This window comes from Ciconia boyciana, chromosome 8 (assembly GCF_034638445.1).
Source record: "Ciconia boyciana chromosome 8, ASM3463844v1, whole genome shotgun sequence".
Lineage (NCBI taxonomy): Eukaryota > Metazoa > Chordata > Aves > Ciconiiformes > Ciconiidae > Ciconia > Ciconia boyciana.
Window position 1 is genome coordinate 43,317,676 of NC_132941.1, and position 21,209 is coordinate 43,338,884.

At 40.6% G+C, this 21,209-nt stretch overlaps 1 protein-coding gene across 3 annotated transcripts in view; it reads right to left on the bottom strand.

Moving 5' to 3' along the window:
- ZSWIM8 (zinc finger SWIM-type containing 8) overlaps positions 1-21,209 on the bottom strand; it is a 64,809-nt gene that overhangs the window by 14,675 nt on the left and 28,925 nt on the right. For all 3 annotated transcript variants that reach the window (XR_012043709.1, XR_012043708.1, XM_072869344.1), the window contains exons 4-15: positions 17,320-17,492; positions 15,440-15,547; positions 12,472-12,553; positions 11,089-11,209; positions 10,526-10,727; positions 9,485-9,660; positions 6,051-7,059; positions 5,131-5,262; positions 3,997-4,176; positions 2,500-2,683; positions 1,842-1,940; positions 800-924 (exon numbers count right to left, since the gene is read on the bottom strand). Coding sequence is in view for 1 of the 3 variants with exons in the window: in XM_072869344.1 (XP_072725445.1) it covers positions 800-924; positions 1,842-1,940; positions 2,500-2,683; positions 3,997-4,176; positions 5,131-5,262; positions 6,051-7,059; positions 9,485-9,660; positions 10,526-10,727; positions 11,089-11,209; positions 12,472-12,553; positions 15,440-15,547; positions 17,320-17,492 (2,591 nt within the window). In the remaining 2 variants the exon portion in view is untranslated. The remainder of the gene's footprint in view (positions 1-799; positions 925-1,841; positions 1,941-2,499; positions 2,684-3,996; positions 4,177-5,130; positions 5,263-6,050; positions 7,060-9,484; positions 9,661-10,525; positions 10,728-11,088; positions 11,210-12,471; positions 12,554-15,439; positions 15,548-17,319; positions 17,493-21,209) is intronic.

Here is a 21,209-nt window from a genome sequence, read left to right on the forward strand (position 1 = left end):
GCCTACAATAACTCTTTCTTATCCTTACTTATTACATAATTGGGGAAAAACGCATGACCACATTTTATAGGTTTGTCCATTTCTACTGTTCATTCTCCACACAAAATGAACACCACGAGCATTTATTTGCAGATCACTGATATCACAGTGTCCTTGTTATTCCCTGTAGCAGAGAAGAGTATAGCAAAAGTGCTTCTACTTTAGGAGACAGAAAGACACTAATAATATTCTTGCTGGGTAGAAGTGTTTCTGAATATAAAAGATTAATAAAACCCTTCCCTAAAGCTTCAGCAGTTTTTGATATTTTTCCTGCTTTGTGGTGGAGGGGGCAGAGTTTTACTATCTTTCTTGCATAGGAAATTGAGGCACAGGTGGACTAAACTAGTATATCAAAGAGGTGAGAGATTAACAAACAAAGGGTTTGCTAGATACACTGTTCTGCAGGCCAACATCCCTGCAGCAAAACAGAATCAATCCCCAGACCACACACATGGTGCACACTGGAAACCCCTGGGACAAAGGACTTGTTTTAGCAGGTAAGCAAAAGCATTAAAAGCAGTGAGAATGCATCTCCCAACTGGACCTTAAGAAACCCATGGAAAGAGTGCCTCTTCCAGGGCAATGCACACTGCACAATCAGATTTTGCATCAGTGGAAGAACACAAACACTACCACATAGCTTGTAAATCATCAGTACATGACAAAGCAACTTACACTCACTGGCAAAACTATCAAATCCGTCAAAACCCAAACATGGTTTGGTCTGCATCTCCCTCTCCCCTTTTAAAGGGAAACTCACCTTCTTCAGCTTAGATTGATCATCCTTGTAAGTAATCATCAGGGCTAGTGCCAGATCCCCTTTCTCCCTTCGGGTGCCTTCACACAACAGAGGATGTTCTGCTTCACTGACAGTTGTTTTCATGCCTGCAGGCCAGAAAAGAGGGGATGAACGGACAAGTGAGCCCATGGGACTACACCACATCCTGAACACTATCTATACCTCAGACTATTTTATTCACTTCCCTGTCACAGGCAAAAGAAGATTCCACCCCCCCCCCCCATTTTTCTGTTAACTTCAGAAGTAGGTCATTAATACACAGGAGCTGCTGTCTATCCCCAGAATACTAAGCTTGCTACAACTCTCAGAACAACCAGATCCTAATATGCCACAGGAAAAGAGTCCAGGCAAACCCACAACTCCATCTTGAAACAAACTTTTCCAGTTTCTGCAGATGCTACAAGCCAGCATTCCCACACCATAAAGAACTCATCTTCCTCCTTTCAGAGATGAGGAAAGAGAGGACAGGCCTTGTTTAATCCATTATATTCCCTTTTGCATGCTGCTTTAAAACAGGCATATAGAATTGTTGACATTATATATATAATCACTGCTTTGTTGTTGAAGCTGATAAATGATGCAAGATTCCAGTATTATGCTAAGATCCTGAATTATATGATAATCTTGAGAGTACTTCTGCTTGTCTTTCACTATCATTGTCTAACCTCTTCTGAAATGATTGCCTTTTGTTGTCTGAAACTGGCCATCTCCATTAAAGCCCAGGCAATACATCCTCTGTGACAAAAGAGCAAGAAGAAAGCTAAAACTCATGTTACTACTTTAACATTCAGTTCCTGTCCTGTATTCTCCTTCCATTTCTCACAGCTTTGCAGAGGTACCTCAACCCTGGCATGCAGAATCCTTCTGCATCTGGTTCTGATAAACTGTGCAAACACTTTCATTTCTGCACCAAACTGGAATCAACTACTAACTCTCACCATCTACAATGAGGCAGGATGCAGAACATGGATGAAAAAGGACATTTCTTGCAAAAGACTCTTACCAAGAGCAGCAACAGCTGCCTCAAAACCAAGCTCTTCGTCTCCAGGCATTTCATTATTCCAATTACGGCTTGGGGGTCTAGAGCCTGTAGGAGAAACCACTGAAAGAAGACGAGAATTAGTGGTCACCTTTCAAACTAGACCTCAAGGTAAAAGCCATTTCTGAGAGCTTTCTGAATTTGCAGAGCTTCCTGTGGTCCTATTACCTTGTACCAGCTTCACGACCACAGCACTGTCTTGGTTTTTTTTCCCTTTCTCTCTCTAAACTCAGAAGGCTCCAAACCAGGCAGGTATATTGCCAAGTCCTTCTAATCCTAGGTTGTTGCATTCTTTTTTAAATACTAGTTTTATATTAGCTTCCTCTGAATACAACCAGCATAAGATTAGAAAAGTCAGTCATTTATAACTATTTTACAAACACACACAGAGTGCTGAAATGTGGTAAGTTTCCAGTCGGTTTCAAATGTAAGCAGAAGGAGAGATAATTCCATTAGAGCACAAAGTACCTCTAGAGCAACATGGAGGTGAAGAGCAAGCACAGTGTGTGAAGAATCAAGATTAGGTTGTTCTTACACAGAAGACAGTTTCTCTTTGAAAACCCCTCAAGACCTGGCATCTCAGAACATGCCTTTTGCACACTCAAGCCAATGCAGACAGTACCTGGAGTGCACAGAACATCAAATATAAAGCTAGCCAACATCAGAGGCAGGACAGGACGGTAATCACATAATGTCCCTTCTCGCAGTTCTTCAGCTCTTCCTCGAATAGTGTTCATCTCATTAGTGCCCAAGGGAATCTTCTTCAAGAGGGCTACAATCTCAGACTCCTGATACGCCAGCTTCACCTGGTAGTATCCACAAGGAAACAGAAGAAGCTGTCATCAGCACAGGCCCTGTCAGTAGTGGACCATTTTTCCCTATACATATGTTAAGGTACAGCAATAGTTTTTATTGGATCATTAAATTACAGCAACTCTTAACACCCTATCCACCTTTACCATTCTCTCCACATAGAACACAGATTTTCAAATCTAATACAAGTCTTGCCTCATATTTATACACAATTTTTTTTACTCAAAGTATCACTCGAGCTGCATACAGAAAAACAACACATCAGCTTTCATAAGAACATCGGGAGAAGCATTTAACTGTATAAGTCAGTGGAAAAGGTGATTACTCTTAATTGTAGGAAAAAAGGATGCTATGTTAAGTAATATACCCATTTGAGGCAACAGAGACTGACTAGCAGAAGAATTGGCATGGGGTAGCAGCATGTACGCCACCAGGATGAAGACCATTACATTTCACTACTCTGTGGCATTTCTGCATTCTCTCCATTCTTAACATGTGAAAGTGATTGTTTCCTTTTAGCTAGCAAGCGACTGCCAATCTCACAATCTTCTAATCAGACTGTAAAAAGTACAGATAATCAGTGTAACGTGTAGTTGGTGGACACCTAGCAACAATACACACCTCCAGGGACTGCACAACCCTGCAGTGAAAAGCAAGGCAGCTGCAAATCACACAGACAAGGTCTTAATTGGACACTTCTTTTTTTCTAAACAGGAAGCCTAATAGTAATCAAGCAGTGTCCAACATAATATGCCTGCACAATGCACGTGTTCACTTGCCAACAAATGAGATATCAGCAAGAGCAACAATTTTCAAACATGTAACAATTGCACCAACTCACCCTAAGGAATAAGTTTCAAACCATTTCACCAATGCAAATATGGACAATTCCATTTACAAATGGCTTTATTTTCCCCAGATTAGCCAAGCAAACTGGAAACATATTTAAGATAAGTAGTAAACTGTTCTAATTTACATAATATATTCATAAGAGATTTTGTATTCATTTAAGTATTTTCAAGCCTGTAGCTTCATGTGAAATCAAGGCTTGTTGGCACATGAGGTCTGAGCTTCCTATCAATGCAGGTAATGCCAGATGAAGTGATACTTCTAATCATTTTTCTGGCAGATCAACATGTGCTAATGGGATGTGCACACAATCCATTTAGTCCTGCTGCAATCAATTTTAAGGAAACATATAAAAGCATAACCAAACTCCCAAAGCTGAAATGGGAACCACATGAGCAAAAGCATTCAAGCAGCACAATGTTGCTTATGGATACTGCCTTTTTGAGATGTTTCATACCTCCAGAGCCTTTGTAGAGGCAGGTGGTCTCTGCAGCTCCAGAGCAAACATTCCTATTCGGAAGGCCAGGTTGTGGTACTCCAGCCGCTCACTCAACACAGTCAGCAGGAAAGCAGCTTTAGACAAAGTGTTGGTTGCCATCCAAGTCTGCTTGCTGGTTGATACCTTGTTCTTTTTGCCCTGTTTGAGGAGGAATTTGTCACAGGACACTTTCCTAAACATCCTAAATGATTCTATGTTTGTTCTCCTACCCTTTGCAATAATCAGTGGACAGCAGAAAGAATAAAACACATTTAAATTTTATTCCCCTTGCTGAGGAATCACAAATCCCAGTGGTTACTGATGAACATCATTCCTTCCCCTATCTCACCCCAGCACAATACAGTGGAAGAGCTGGCCTGTTGATAAAACATATGTCCACTATTGGACTGATGCTGTGCAGGCAGATGTTGCGTGCCTGTGCCTTCCAAAGGAACCCTTCCATACAACAAACACTGCTTAGTGCCACTACAAGTGATTTTCCAGAAGTTTATGCTTATTTCTTTCCTCTCCAACCCTCTGTCCTGAAACAGCAAAAATTCTAACATTTCCAGTGGTGCACATTATTAAATAGGAGACTAAGGTTTTGGAGAGAACCACAAGAAACAGGCAGGTCACCTGCACAGAGCTGCACAAAAATCAAGACTTCTTATGTCTGCTGTATAATCTCATAGCACACAGTAGCAGCTATTTCTTAAACAAAACATCCTTTGAAGCTGATGTTAAATAGCGTGGGTTTTGTTCAGTGAGATTTAAAATAGATTCCTAAAGGAGCTGCAGCTTTTAGCAGACAAACCAAGCTTCTCTCTGAAGCATAAGAAAAAGTGAAGAAGCTTTTAACTAAACTTGAGTTTCTGAAGACTCCAAGGCCTGCTGAATGGCCTCTTACTTTTTTTCTCCCTTTTATTCACCCACACATGCACAGTGATCAGGCACATTAATGACATCCAGAGAAGTTCAACCCAGAGGAAGTATCAGTGAAGGGCCTTGAATCACAGCAAATGAGAAATGCCTGGGAATGCTGTTGTATCCATCCCACATATTCCTTCTAACTTACCCTCTACCTCCAAAACTAGACAAGCGCTCTCTCTCTACCTTAGTTGGTGGCTGCTCCACTTTGAGATCTGGAGGGTTGGCCAGTAGGTCCCTGGCGAGCTCTACAGTTAAGCGGCATGCTTCATTACTGTATCCATGTGCATACAGGGCCTCTGCACAGGCAAACAGGATCTGCAAGAAAGAACAGATGGTCATATTCAAACCACACTACCCCAGGCTGGAGCTAGCTCAAACCACTTGTCTCAAAGACTCTGCAAACACAATTCTCAATTAATTTCTGCAGCAGGTGTTCTCAGAGTCCTCCTTGCCTGGACCTTTACCACCATCCCTTTAAGCACTCCGCTAAAAAGCCTTTTCTTCCATGATTAAGTCCCATCCTCCCTCCAAGTGCTATAAGAGATCAGAGAATAACTCAAAAAAACCTAAAACGCAAACTGACTGACTATAACCATTTACATGTATCTCCATTTCAGCTGCTTGCTCATATAGGTGCAAGATCTAAACATATTTTGAGGTTATTACACGAATGTGACACAGTCTATTTAGATTGCCTCTGGCTTTCCAGAGAATTTCTGCCTACATGGTTGGATTTAAATTTTTCCTGCTGGGCATGCCTCGGTCTTACTTATTTTTAATCTCAGCTCAATTTTGCCATTTCCAAGAGTGAGACTAGGAAAGAAGCACATACTGTTTTGCCTACATTTGTAAATCCTGGAGTGTGAGATGGGACCAGCTAAAACTGGGACACACTTAAGTTAGCACAGAAATAGGGAGTCAAGTTTGTGGTAAACAGACATGTGACGCCACTGCATTAAGACTGTAGATACCTTATGATACAATGGGTCATGACATTATAGTTATGCACTTGATTTAACAACATACTAGGTTAAGTATGACAGCTAGGAGGGTGGCGAGACCATGATGTATACATCACATGTTTTGAACTAGATTCAGCTCACCTCCATCCGGTTCTCCTGCTCCAGAGGCTTTATACCAGCAAATATATCCTGCTCCTCTTCATTTCCTCCTTCAGCTTTGTCATCATCTTCCTTGGCTACCTCTTGTGGATTCAGATAGTATACCTGGTAATCGTCTTCCTCTTCTCCATCATCCCCTCCCCCTGCTGCACCATTCTCTCCCACTTCTTCTGGCTTCAGGCTCACACCACCGCTGTTCTCATCTGCAGAAGGCAGGTCATCATCACCACTACCCATTTCCCCCACAGAATCCTTGGGTGATTTCTTGGCCATGGAACTGCTCCTGACACTGGGCTCAGGTCCCTCAGAGAAGTAGACCCCACCATCCTCCTCAAAGGTGTCCCTGTAGCTCCTGCTCAGTGGGCTTTCTGTAAAACTAAACGTGTTGCTGGCTTCTGCCCCCAGAGCCAAGCTGCTGTCATCCAGGCTCATCTCTGCCAAGTCCGGCTCCAGAGAGCTGTCTTCACTGCTCATGCGGCGTTTCCCACTATGTTTACTGGTCAAGCCTTTGCTCACTGGCAACTTTGCTTTACCCACTGCAGTCTTATACACAGCTTTATCACCTTCTGCTGAAAGTCGTCTGAGAATCCTCTGCGGCGTTTCAGAGACAACTTTCCGCTTTCCAGTAAGTTCCTTTGGACGAACTGCTGGCTCCTGGGGAGAGGGACGCAGCCTGTCCCCAGGCTGCAGACATGGTCCCCCGGGCTCCTGTCCGTGGGTTCTACCAGCCTCACAGGCAGTTTCTGCACACTGCAACCGGCAGCTCCTCTGCTGGATGGCCTTTACCCAACAGAATGAGTTCTTCTTGTCAGTGCTGCTATATGTAATCCCGGGAATGGGATAAGCTTCCTCCCAGTTGAAGTAACAGGCTTCCACAGCTGGCTTGAAACCCTGGAAGAGCTTCTCCAGTGATTTCTTGTGCTGACCCCTCTTAACATTATCTATGACTTTCAGCTGCCACTGTCTGAGCTGTGAGCAAAGGTCCCTGCGCCTAAGAGAAGAAGTAAGAGGACAGGTTAGAAAGAAGACACAAAATGCACCTGTGACAAACTACCTCTTAACCCACCGAACACCACCTCCTTTTGGTCAGAAAAATCTTCTGCTGAATTAAGTATAGACAGCATTAGTAAGAAGACAGGCTGAAAAAAGGAAATAGGTATATTAACAACCAAGTCCTAGACAGGCAGTGATATAGAAGCAAAATGTGAACAGTACCAACATGAAAGCATGATACAAACTGGGAGGTTTCAAATGAAATACTGTCTGCCCGGTTTGCTTATCTGCCCCAGATAAGGTATTAGCAATGTGAGCCTCAGCAGTCTGAGACCAGAGGGTGCCATGGGGAACTGCTCTTGGAATCTTTCATAAAACAGTTTGCAGCAGCTGTGAAATGGCCCTGTGAACAACTCCAGTCAAGACGTTCAAAAGTACAATCTAAGCAGCGTACCCAGGGAAGCACAATGCCAGACAGGAACCTAATCTACTTCCCATGCACTTACCTCTTTACCCTGGCATGCTTATCTAGAGCCCAACAATTTAATTTAGGATTTAGCAGGCTGTCCTCAGGAGAATAAACTGTTGCAAGCCATAGGCACAGAACAAGACAAAAATAACTGATGTTCAAATAACTCTGAGGAAGAAGCAAGCTGGTAGGGTTATATAGACTTAAATTACACAGCAGTTAGTTCCATGCCCCATATTACCATGGGAAAAACAAAGTATTTTTTCATTTCCCAGCTCCGAATCTCAGGTAGGGCCTAAGCATATTGGCAAGATAGTCTAAATGGATTACACGTTTGGGTGATCTAATTCAAGAAGAGGAGAAGACATTTCTAGAAATTGCACCAAGTGTCTGAATCAACTGCCATCTTGTTTCTGCCACAGATTTCAGAGATCTGAGGTACAAGCCCAACACTTCGATCCTCCCAGATTTCCTATCAAAAGCAAAAGAACAAAAAAAATCAAATCAAAACAGGGTGACCCAATTTAGGTGCAAAGGGTCTTAGGACAAAAGGGTCTAAACAAAATGGACTGCTTCTATTTGCTCATTAAAGAAGTTAATCAACAAGGGAGCAGACTGGTAGGGCTTAATCAAGGAGAGGATTTTCAGAAGGAAAAAGAAGGGGGAACTACTCAGGAAAGGTAACATAAGGATGAGAGTCTGCAATGAATTAGGAATGAGGTAGCAAGTCTCCTTATGATTCACTGGAAAGAATAGCAAGGATGGGTAGAAGAGAGTTCTTCTTGGTGACTATTCAAACGCCAAGAGAATAGGTAATCAAGGAGCATTTCAATTTTGCATGAGCTCAAGTAGGAGATCTGAGCAAATCTGAACTGCATCAGATAACTCAAATATGAATACACATAGCACAACTTCATACTTTATTAAAAGCCAAAATCTTTTATGGTTTTTCTATGTGATCTGATTGATGTTTGTGTTTATTTTAAGCTTCATTCCGAGGTTCCTCCAGTTTTTGATTTGTCTTCATCTCCTATATTTAGCTACTTCATATTGTAAACTGTACAAGACAGAAACTGCATCCATTTTAGTGTCCCTGATGTACCTTACACAGATAAGGCACTTTATTAATGTTACGCAACAATTCAGAGAAAGCAAATCCTGTTAATGTGTAACTGTATTGAAAATACCATCCTGTTTTCATTTGTTCTGAAAAACCTTTTCTGAGCACTTATAGGACATTAAACTAATTCACTACATTTTACACAACACACTTTGTAGACTACATGTACAAAATAAATTATTACAATGTCAACCACAGTATCTCAACACATGCCCTCAGTACCTCCACTGCTATTCAACTGGTGCTAAATAAAGATGGCAGTGATTAACCAAGGCACAATATGCTTTAGAAACCTGAAGAATCCTCACAATTTTTCCTCGGACAATTGAAAACACTGACTGAAAATCACACACCAGTGACTCGGTTTACCAATACACTGCAGAGAATAAACTCCCTAAGAGCACAGAAAGCAAGAAATGGTTCATCTTGAAATAGACAACAGTGAATGATTGGGCTAAACAGAAATCCATTAAACTGCTGAATAGTTAAATTTAGAAAGCATTAAAATTTATTGGTAGCCGGTGTTATCATTCAATGAAATGTTCTCCACTGGGACACTGAAATGCAGAATTACACTCATATGTAAAAGAGAGCTCTCAGAAAACAAATTATTCACACCACATGATGTTGCTAAGAGTGAGCAGCAATAGCAATTAAAGTTTAAAGTAATAATAGTGCTCTTAAACCTTACACAGCGCATAGTCCAGAAGGACTAATGGCTGAACAGGTAATGAGGTAATGATACAAACACAAGACATCTACAGGAAGAAACTCTTGAGCGTGCTTGAATATCACAGAAATAAATGAGACACTGGATCTGACTCTGGTGCTCACCTCTGTGGACTAATAGTTGGGTCAAGGACAGCCAGCCTCCAAAGAACCACCATCTCATCACACATACTTGCACAGGCATGAGCAGCTACTTCTGACTGGCCATTGCTGCGTCCTGTGTGCCCGCTAGCACTGCTGTGTGATGCAGATGTTCGTACACTGTACCACCACCCAGTTATCTGCAGAAGAAAAAGTTCAGTGAGCTGTGTTGTGGCCAACATCTCATCCCCTGTTCTCACTTAACCTCATAACCACAAGGAAATGGGATCTGTAGCTAGCACCATGTTTTCACTTGACTCCAAAATAACTATGAGCATTAAAGCAGTATTGGTTTGTGAGAACTAAGGGCCTTTCAAAACTTCTCTGGTTAGAAGGCACATGCCCACAGAACAAAACAATCACAGGAGGTTCTCTTACTAGAGGCCTTCAAACTTGGAGGGAAAAAGAGAACAAATGTCATAAATGAAGCATTTCCTTTCCCCTGCTCAAAGTTGAGGTATGTGATAGAGCAATAAGGAAACTTACACTTCAATTTGTATTACAGAGCAAGATCAGTGTCCTGAACTGTCAAAGGAAACCTTTTTCCTAATATTATTAAAAAAATATATATATAAAAAAATTTATTACTTAAACCCATCAAAAGATATCTTCTACAAAAATAACAAAAGAATCTGAGATTCTACCACCCAACATATATCTTTAGTTTTTATCAAAATGACAGCTCATATGTGATGTACATTGTTTAGAAAAAAAAAACATTAAAATAAATCACCTTGACTGGGCAGAAATCAAATCAAATGTGCTGAACAAGAGTTGACTCCATATATTCATGTTAAAGGATTTAGGTATTTTTGGGATACAGTATAAATCAGCATGAGACCAAACTGTAACATAATTTTAGCGTGAAGAAGCACATGCCCATAATGCATACAGACTGTTAAAAAAAAATTTATTCAGCCATGGATTGTACAGGCACATGGCACCAGCCACTGGCTCAGCCTGGTTCCCCAGAATTTCCCCCCCAGAGCAAAGAGATTTGAATACCTGCTCATAGTTGAGACACTGGTCAGTCAGAATCTCCAGCAAAGGAGCTGCATTGCTATCCCGTCTCTTAAACATCTCCCGCACAATGGAAAGCAGGTTCCAGATTCCTTCAGGCTCTCTTCCTCGCAGGGGACGCAGGAGACAGGCCCACTCAGCAGCAGCTGGTGGCTCCGTGGAAGAGAGATACATTGAATTCACATCACTGTAGATAAAACAGAAGAGCAGGGATGAGAAAAAAATAAATCAAGCACAGCCATACAAAATCTTGAGTATATTCTACATCCAGAAGTATATTTGTACCTTAAATGGGACAGACATGCATAACCTAAAAGACAGGATGCATAACAAGACTGAGAACACCATACAAGCAAGGTATTGTGCAAATACAGTGTGCTCTACTGAAATAACATTGGACAAGCTATGCAAAAATGCAGTCCAGAAGAGTGACCACAAAACTAAGCATCCTTCAGTCCATGGCATCACATAAGGGTACAGGCTATACAGTGAATGAGCTTAGAGGTTACATGAATATCACATTTTCCCTTCAATGGGAAACAGTTTACCTGAAAACAACAGGAGAGGGTCCACAGAATTTATGAAGGGTTTTCTTTATGTTGTCACTCAGAGTAGATTCATCTAAGTACCAGGTGCTTTGATCTGATGCAGAGGGTCCAGCAGTGGGATCTTGACAAAAGAATAACACATATACAGTCTGCAGGCTTTGAAGATATTTTCCTCTGTGTGCCCAACCACAGAGATTACAGGGAGCACACAGGCAGTGTTACTCAGTTTATTTAACCCATTGCAGAACTCACTATTCAGAACTATCTCAAAATGCTATCATAACATTACCTTAACCACTGACAACACTAAATTGGGAGACATGGCTGGCATGCTGAATGGTAGTGCTACAACCAGTGGGACTAGGAGGAATTCAAGGACTGTACCAACAGAAACCTCATGAAGTTCAGTGAGGAAAAATGTAAACTTCTGTACCTGGGACAGAAAACCCCATGCATCAGTACAGATTGAAAACCAAATGGCTGAGTAGCTGATAGGGTTTGGTGATTATGGTGGATGCCAAGCTGAACACAAACCAACGGCAAACTTTCACTAAAAACACAAAACAAAAAAACCAACCTGCAAACTAGGCTATATTAAGAAAAGCACAGCTAGCAGATTTAAGGAACTTATTTTATGGCCCTCTACCTGGCACTGTGAAGTTACACCTGGAATACTGTATCCAGTTTTGGGTCCCCCAGACCAGGAACGATACTGAGAAACGAGAGGATATAGTGGAGGGGTATCAAGATAGTTGGGGGCACATGACCTATGAGGTGAGACTGAGGAAGATGGGCTAATTTAATCCAAAAAGGAGAGGGTGAGGGGTGATCATTAACAGCCTACAACTACTTGGAATCACAAACACAATGCAGACAAACTCTTCTTGGTAGTAGAAGATGATAAAAAAGGGTATTCATATTGAACATTAGGAAAAAATTCTTGACCAAAAGGGTAATGCAGCACTAAAACGGGAATACTCTGTAACATTTCTGGTAACCAGGACTTGGCTAAGCTAGCCCAAGCCACAGCTAACCCAATCTAGTGTTGCAAACAGTCCTGTTTCAAGTAGGAGCTTGGAGAGGCCCCCTCCAATCAACACTTCCAGGAATTAATACTGACTTAAAAAGAAAAAATCTCTTGTTAGAAAGGTGCATTGCCTGATGCTCCCTTCCTCTGCATACACTCCAAGGCATCCATTACCCCAGCAAGTGCCTGTTGCTGTGCCATATATGCATGCAAATGCCTGTGCTTATCCCTTTTCCTTGAACTCCACCTGCAATCCCAGCTACATGGTAACAGACCAGTTCAGAAACTCAATGCAATGGAAATATATCCGCTTCCTATCTGACACAGATTACTGAAATAAGATATATCAAGGTTACCTGGGGCTCCACACACTGTGTTGATGGCAGTAGACTGAGAAGATAACAACTCATCCAGCAAGCGCTGAGCAGTTGGAAGAATCTGAAAACGTGAAGCAAACTTTCAATATACACAGTATTTCTTATCCTATACCTAGCCAAAGATAAGCCTGGATTTTCATGATTGAAGCACTCTCATAATTTCAGAAATATCAAATACACAGTCATATTTTCAGAAAGGACTACAGAGGGTGCTAAAGATTACACAATAGCAAACCAGCTGTTACACTTTCTCCTCTCCTTTCTCAAAGCAAACCTATATCCAAGACTTACTTCCTACATTCACACCCTAAGTAGTAAACAAAAGCATCATAGGTTATTAGTTCCCTTCTCATTTCTTGAGGACTAGGAGCCCACAGAGACTGATCCTGCAGATAATTTTGAGAGATGTGAAAGTGACTGCAGTCAAGGTCATAATTTTCCTGCACTTTGAATGCTCTTTATTTCTTGTTCCTAAATCATTTCTCTAAAACCCAAGCTAATGGGAACAGAGGAAAAAACTATAAATTACATCTATACATAACTTTTTGGGCAGACTTTAGCTTATTTACCATCCTGTTAGCAAAGAGACCATATATATATTAACTCAGACTCAATAGTAAACTAATGCAATTTCAGCACTAAACTAATGCAATCATAGCTTCTGGACAGTTCAGAGCATAAGCAGAGAAGGCTCACACCTGACTGCAAAATCCTAAGTAGATATATCCTTAACGTGCTCTTTTTGAAAGAAAAATTCATAGTATAAAGTGTTTTTCCCAAACTAAGTCTGGGCTGAAACCATAGATCCATTTAGCCTTTAGCATGCATGCTTACAACAGGTTAGGCATATAGTCAGGATTTAAATGACTTGCAACGGAACATCTGATATACCCCCACCTCTCTCTGCACAACAGCTGAGGTTAAAGATCACACTTACCGTAAAGCAAGGCACATTCAGTACACCTATATTTGCAAATAATATGGACCCATCTCAAACAGATGTAAGAAAAACAACAGTTCAGAAGGATATTTTGCATTTGAGTCACCTGAAGAAACAAACCCAACATTAAGCTATTCTTGTACCTTTTTACACTACTACATATTTTAAGTCACCACGAAGCAGAAAAGTCACAGGTCTAGGCAATGTCACACCTTAAGGTTGAAGTATCAGGGACCTGCAGTGACTCTCCTTCAGGCATTTTTGCCAAGATATTCATATTTAATTGGAGTAGGAGTACTGGCTTCATGAAGGGAAATAGCTCTTGGGAGAAGAACTGGGTAATAAACTCCAGCTGCTCAGAACCACTGACATTTTCATAGATACAGAAAACACTTTCTACAGAGATTTTGAAAAACATCTCCTTATCTAGCTGCATTCCCACAGACCACCTTCCCTTTACACTTGAAAGTACTTCAGCATTATATTACTGTACCATAATGTAATTCACAACCTGGAAATAAGGATAAAATAGAAACAGGTGTACAGCCGACTAATTCTACATCATGTAGTCAAAATACGGGGTCCCAACATATCAGAGTATCTATCTCCACTCAGAAATCTTGAAGACCAGGAATGAGACTGTTGGAAGAGTTTGGGGTGTGCCTCACTTTTTTCAAGGGAATTATACAACACAGGTTAAGATGCATCTGCCAATAAAACCTAAACTTCTCTGTTGGGCAGCATCCATCAGATTATCTGGCAAGATAGTAATAACTAAATTAAATAATCCAGATGTTCCTGGGTGCACAGCTGGTACACATGACCAAAGGAGAAATAAACCCTGCAAAAAGGAGCAGACACAGAATATTTGAAAGCAAACAACTCACATGCCATTCAGGAAACAACTACTACCACTGCTAGCCTTTCAAAACCCTCCTTTGGTGCTTCAAAAGCACCAAACTGTGTGACATAAAGCTCCGAGTCCTTAAGGAGAGAAGAAAAGCTTTGTCTGTTATGTAATGCAGCATGAAGCACACGCTATTGGTGCTGAACTCTCAGAAACAAAAAAGCAAGTATTTTTATATCACTTTCATATAATATGATTCCTCTATTTCCTCTCATAAGAAGATTAGCATTTCTGTAGGCAATTTAGAGGATGTTTCAGCAACAGAATATCTTAGTGTCCCAAGCACAGCACCATAATATGAATTTTAGGTACATGCTGACAGGAATCTAACTCGTACTTAAGACATTATGCATGCACTACTGAAATGTGACAGATACCCATGCAGTTCAGTTTTTCTGAACCTCCTTTGGTTGAACCAGCATAAGAAAGTTGCCAAGCCCTTATATTTTTGAAGCAAACATTTCACAATCACTTAGGTATTCCTGTATATTTTGTGCAAGCATTTTAGGCAGATGATATAAATGACCCAACCTTGAACAACAGATATTTAAGAAATAAAAGAACAGGTTTTTGCCTTTGACTAATAAAATTTCATGTCTATTGCTTTCCATAACCCAAATTATTCTTTTGAATCACCAAGAAGCTACACTGGGGGAAGTCAAAAGGTCACCAATTGGGTGCATTAGAAAGTGCTCATCTAAGGCATATACAACACATCCCCTGGGTAGTCTTCTCCACTTAACTAACCAAACATACAAAAAAGAAGAAGCCTGATTTTTCTGACCTAAGTTTTTCACCACCATGCATTTATTTTATTGTGCTTGATCTTCCACAAGCTAAGCACATATTCATGCTAATATGACCAGCCACCACTCTTCTTTCTCCTTTTAAAACACTTCTAATCTTTTACTTGGCAATAGACAATTGTCAAATAATAGAATGGCAAACCTGAAAAGGGCAACAACTGAAAGCCTTCCCAGCAACTCACAATCAAATAGCATAACCGGTTATCTTGCAACAAAAGACATTATATAAATTGACCTGGAATAAAGATAACTGAATTTAACAAAAAGCCAGTCCTACCAATTGTCCCCATTTACCTGTTGTGGAAGTTCACTGATTAGGTACTGAGCAAATTTTTGCAGTTGGTCTCTTTGTAGCCGAGACAAGGACTCAGAAACAGGTGCTCGTAAGCATACCGCAGATGCCTGAAGAAAGAAAAGGAGATATAAACTGCCATTAACAGGTCAGACTTAATGAAGCTGTGTCCACTGAATGGATGAAGTGTCATGAACAGTAGCTATGCTCATGCATAATTATGCTCGGTCTTGATGGACAATTTTTTTTTCTGTAATTATGTGGTGTGTCGCAGATAAGATGCAAATAAGCTGTCTAGGCTTTATAAAAACTGTTTTTAAGAGTTTCTTTTCAAGGAAACTGCTTTAACAGCTGTGCTTAAGATCTGTTGTTGCTAGCAATTGCACAAATACTGGCAGGGATTTCACAAACAAACCTCTAAAATAAGACATTATTCTTTAAGCTTCTGGCAAACCAACCAGCTCGGGGGGGGGGGGCTGTTTCACAGAATCACAGCCACCTCATTTATCTCATCAGAGGTTTTTTCTTCAATCTTAAAATCAGACTCTTTCCATATCTTAGAACAACTTAGATGATAAAAAAAAACACCACTAGTTTCTTAACCTTTTTCACTCTACAGCATAAAAAATGGCACTTACCTAAAATTTAACCTGGAAACAGGCAAGAGCAGTTTGATAATAAAGATGCTTCTGATATTGATTTGTCTACATAGAGCAATATACCTTGGCTTGTAACTTGCTAGTGTCAGCAGTCAGTATATACAAACATGAAAATCCTTTCAGTATCATTTTTCAGGTAGAAGAAAGGATTGGAGGGAAAAGAATGATCTTTATCTTACACAGGCTCCAAACTTTCTGAGTGTAAATAATATAAATGAAAATTTGTTTCCTATCCTTACTCTCTGTACCCACCTTTTAAAACCGGAACTAATAATGCAAAGCAGAACCATTTTTTTGCCAACTCTCCGGTCGTAAGTACAGAAAGTATACCAATATTCCAATGATTTCACAAGAGTATCAATTTAAGCCTATTACAATTGTCCATTGTGAAATATTAACAAGCTTCAGCAGGTTAATTAGCACTTATTTAAGAATCTGGAGTTGATCATAAGCATGTTAGCTATAAAATGTTCTGTGGCAGCAGAAAATCTTCTGTTCCTTTCAATCATCCAAGCTTAATCCTTCCTTAAGATGTATTTCTCAGCTTCCCAAAGACTGAGAAAATTAATCTGTATGCAAGACTGAACCCTCAACTTGTGTATTTCATGTTGATTCTATGCATTTTCACCTGGAGTTTGTTGGGATAAGAAACACCTACTTTTCACTCTATACAAGGCCACACAGAATACAAGCAGTCAAATAAAAACATAAAACTTAACTGACTTTGAAACCTACAAGTCAAAATGACACTTATCTGCCTCAGTATGTGTTAAAATGAACTGGTGAACATAAAGGCCAACAGTGATCAAAATTACTTTCCTTCTGCACTCTGAATGATCAAACAACTTGAAAGAAAGAGCTTTCAAAGCCCATATTTACAAAGACTTTCCATAAAAGACTAATTATTGGTAACCTTTTACTCCTCGCAGAACTGAAGGAAGAATGAGTAATTCTAGCATTTAAATGAGAAACAGGAAGGGGCCAAAAAGGGCTCTGTATCTACCCTTCACAATTTGCACATTATCAAAGGACATTCTGCAGTTTAGAGCCTCAGACAGTTCACTCTGCAGACTGCAACTGTGAGCACACATTTGCACAATCTGTAACCAAAAGGAGTGCCAAGAACAATTTCCCTAAAGAGAGTGCATGTTGCATAAAACTGTAACGAGGAGAGACTCAGAGAAGATGCCTAGGGGAGAGCAGAACTGTATTTAAAGGCCTACATTGTGTATCCGGAAGAGGCAGAGCGCCACGACGTGAGCACACCACTTGGCCCCAGCTCCGCAGGTACAGCTGCATGACGTGATCCTGCATCGATCAAACATCACCGCCACGTTGTACGCACCTTTGGGTGGCACCATCTGTGGGGGTACCACAGTGGCACTCAGATGGAAACCTGTTAAAATTCAAAAGTCTCAAGTTACTCTTCTGGTGCTTGGGAGACAGATTCAGCTAGCATGGAAATTTAGGTATGTGCCATTTAAACAGCAAAACAACGTGTCTAGCAATCACATCCATATAGGGATGGACATGGATCTAGAGTCTCCAGCACTTGTTTCTTCCCTATCAGCTACAGCAGAATATTAGCAGAGAGGCATAACATGTTATGAGAGGTTCAAAAATACCAGCTTTTAATACATTAAATTTATATATTTATTTCTATTAATGTTTAACAAAGAAAAGCAGAACTGGATAAAGCCATCACTGAAAAGTGTGGGGTTTTGATCACAGGGTCAAAGCTAGACTATACATATTTTAGGCATGATTTCTATGTTAATTAACTCTGGCAACAGTGCAGAACAGGGTACGTGACTTCTTCATAATTATTTCCAAGTCAGTCAACTTTCACAATTTTACAGTGAACTAAAGAAGGCAGCACTTACACCTGAACACTTACTTTCATTTTGTGGCTTCAGACGCTACTCATTTCTCATAAATTATGTACCTCCTTGCAATTTTTCAAATATCCCATTTTTATGAACCATGTACTCAGAAAACAAAAAAACCCTCTTGCTTAGATTAAAATCAATGGAAAAGGGAAATTTCAGCAATAACACATTAATGAATCCAGCCCCATTAATCTGTGATCAAACAAATAAATTATTAATCTCATCTCGGGCAGGATGACAAAGAACTTTAATGAGGCTTGGCTTCATGTAAACTCATGTACAATGCATACCACTTGTAGTCATAATGCAGCTTCCTCTACAGATAATGGTTATCCAGAGGCATACATATTACAAGCAGGAAAAGGCCATCAGCAGCATGAATCTTCTACTTGTCTTGAAGGTCCCTATCACCAGTTAATCATCCTCTACAGCAATGAGTATCAGCCTCAGAGCCTTTTTACTAGTCTCAAATTCAGTTTTAATGAAGCACAGAAAGCACCATGGGTATCAAAGCCAAAACAAAAATTCAGTCCAACAATCTACCTTAAGTGAAAAAATATGGCTTGGGACACATGATTGAAATAGTTTCTCCATCATCAGCACAGGGAAGTAAATTATAAATCCACACTACTAAGTTTTTATTATGATATTGTGAGATTATAACGTTCAGGAGTGTTCATGAGTGCACGTGACCTACTAAATCCCATGTAAAATGATGTGCACTATTTCTTCCTCAATCCCCATGCCAATACAAACTTGCTATTACCTTGCTTAACCTTCCTATTTCTCCTGTTCACCAGAATTCAAATCCTCTTAATGATGTGGATGATTATTTTGATTAGTACACATAATGCCACCCAAATTCTTCAGCCATTTTAGCAATTGGAACAGAATCAAAACAAAAGAAGGCATTCACTACAAAATTACTGCACTGCTTATTACTAGCTACAGTTCTAATTTATGTTCCACACTTGGATAATACAACCCAAACAGTTCAGCTAGTCCTTCTGTTATACTGGAAGCATCTCAGACTAATGCCAAAATGCCCTAATTTTCACAAAAGCAAATTAAGCATTTCACAAATTGGAATTGCAGCAATTCTGTTTCACTGAGAAAAAGAAGTATTTGAAAGGTGTTAGAGAAGAATGGGTCACAGCTATATACTCTTATCAAGCTCCTACCATGAAATTTGTATTTGTATACTGTCCTGGTTTCAGCTGAGATTGAGTTAATTTTCTTTAGAGTGGCTGGTATGGGGCTATGTTTTGGATTTGTGCTGAAAACAGTGTTGATAATACAGAGATGTTTTAGTAGTTGCTGCACTAGCCAAGGACTTTTCAGCTTCCCATGCTCTGCCAGGTGCAGAAGAAGCTGGGAGGGGACACAGCCAGGATAGTTGATCCAAACTGACCAAAGGGCTATTCCATACCACATGACATCATGCTCAGTATATAAAGCTGGGGAAGAAGAAGGAAGGGGGGACATGTGGAGTGATGGCGTTTGTCTTCCCAAGTAACCATTACGCGTGATGGAGCCCTGCTTTCCTGGAGATGGCTGAACACCTGCCTGCCCATGGGAAGTAGTGAAGGAATTCCTTGCTTTGCTTTGCTTGCGTGCGCGGCTTTTGCTTTCCCTATTAAACTGTCTTTATCTCAACCCTCGAGTTTTCTTACTTTTGCTCTTCCGATTCTCTCCCCCATCCCACCAGGGGGGAGTGAGCGAGCGGCTGCGTGGTGCTTAGTTGCTGGCTGGGGCTAAACCAAGACAGTTAACTGATTAAATGCAAAGAGGGCAGAATAGTTGTAAAAAGAGACAAAGAAAATTTAAGGGCTTCAGCATGACATATCACAAGCTTCAACTCAAACTGTAGCTTGATGAACACATCTGCCACTGACACTGCTAATTCAAGCAGCTCTGCCCAATTCTTTTGCACCACCAGTCTTGGTGTACGGAACAACTGTTTGTGGGATGGCACAGGAAACCATACCAGGAAAAAATTCTGGATTAAATTAATGGTTACTTTTACCGGGAAAAATACCACAATTCAGTTCACTGCGCAGCTTACAAAAGGCTGAGCCTGCAGGGACTGAAAAGGTGACGATGAGGGGGACCATTCTGGAGCACTTAGCCCAACACTACTGTTTAAAGAAATGGTCATCAACTTGTACTTGTTTACAGTCAAAGTGCAACTATTGCCTTCTCCTGCAGACCACAGCTCTTACCCTCCTGCTTAAATGTGAAGACAAGAATCATATCTACTGCACACCTGAGTGACCTGGCCACCTCATGGAGACCGCAAGAATGTTATTCCCTCTCACCCACCCCCTGCTCCCACTACCTGATAACGACTTATCTACTCCATGCATAACAATACATTACAAAAACATGTCTGCATGTACCAGCAGCATTCATTCTGCAACTGCATGTAGCCCACCAGAAAAACTAAGATCTATACACTATTCTTGGCAAGCTCCTCCCAGGAGACCTCGAGAATGGGCTGCAGGCCAGAGGAATTGCTCTGTCAGGAGTCTCACCCCCTGGCTACCATTTTTTCTTAAATGCACTGTGGGCACAGAGCAAGCTTAGTGCTTCCATGAAAGCACTTAGGCTGTCTACACAGAAAGTGCATCTTACGCTTCTTATGAGCACCACATTTACTACTCATGCACAGAAAAAATATGTCAAGCAGCCAGCACCACTGCTTCAGAGAATGTGTCAGGTAGATGCACTGTACAACATACTCGCTATGCACAGAGAGCACCAGGAGTGATCTACTGCACCCGTGAAGCAGTTTTTATCATGCAGTGAAGAAGGGGTGTCAGTGCACTGTCCTCTCTGATACTCAATTAAGACACATTGTTTGATCAAACGTAAAAGATGGAAATAATCAACTTCTGCCTAGACTAGGTCCTACAAAATAGAGATGGCTTCTTTTTCAGTCCATAACCTATCCTTCTCACTGCTCTACCCCTGAAACTACCCCTGAAATCTTTCAGGAAAAGTATCCAAAAGAAATGTATGCTTCCCACTGGTTGAAATCCAGTTTTCAGAATTTTAAGATAGCCATGTCAATGTCTTTTGCATTTAATATTTATTTTATCATGAAACTCATTTATTGTGAAATTTCAGGTCTGTTTATTCATTTTTCTGAGGTCGTATTAGTCTTCATGATTTCAGGTGGAAATGCACAAATTTGAAATACCCCAAACTACTCAGTAACTGGA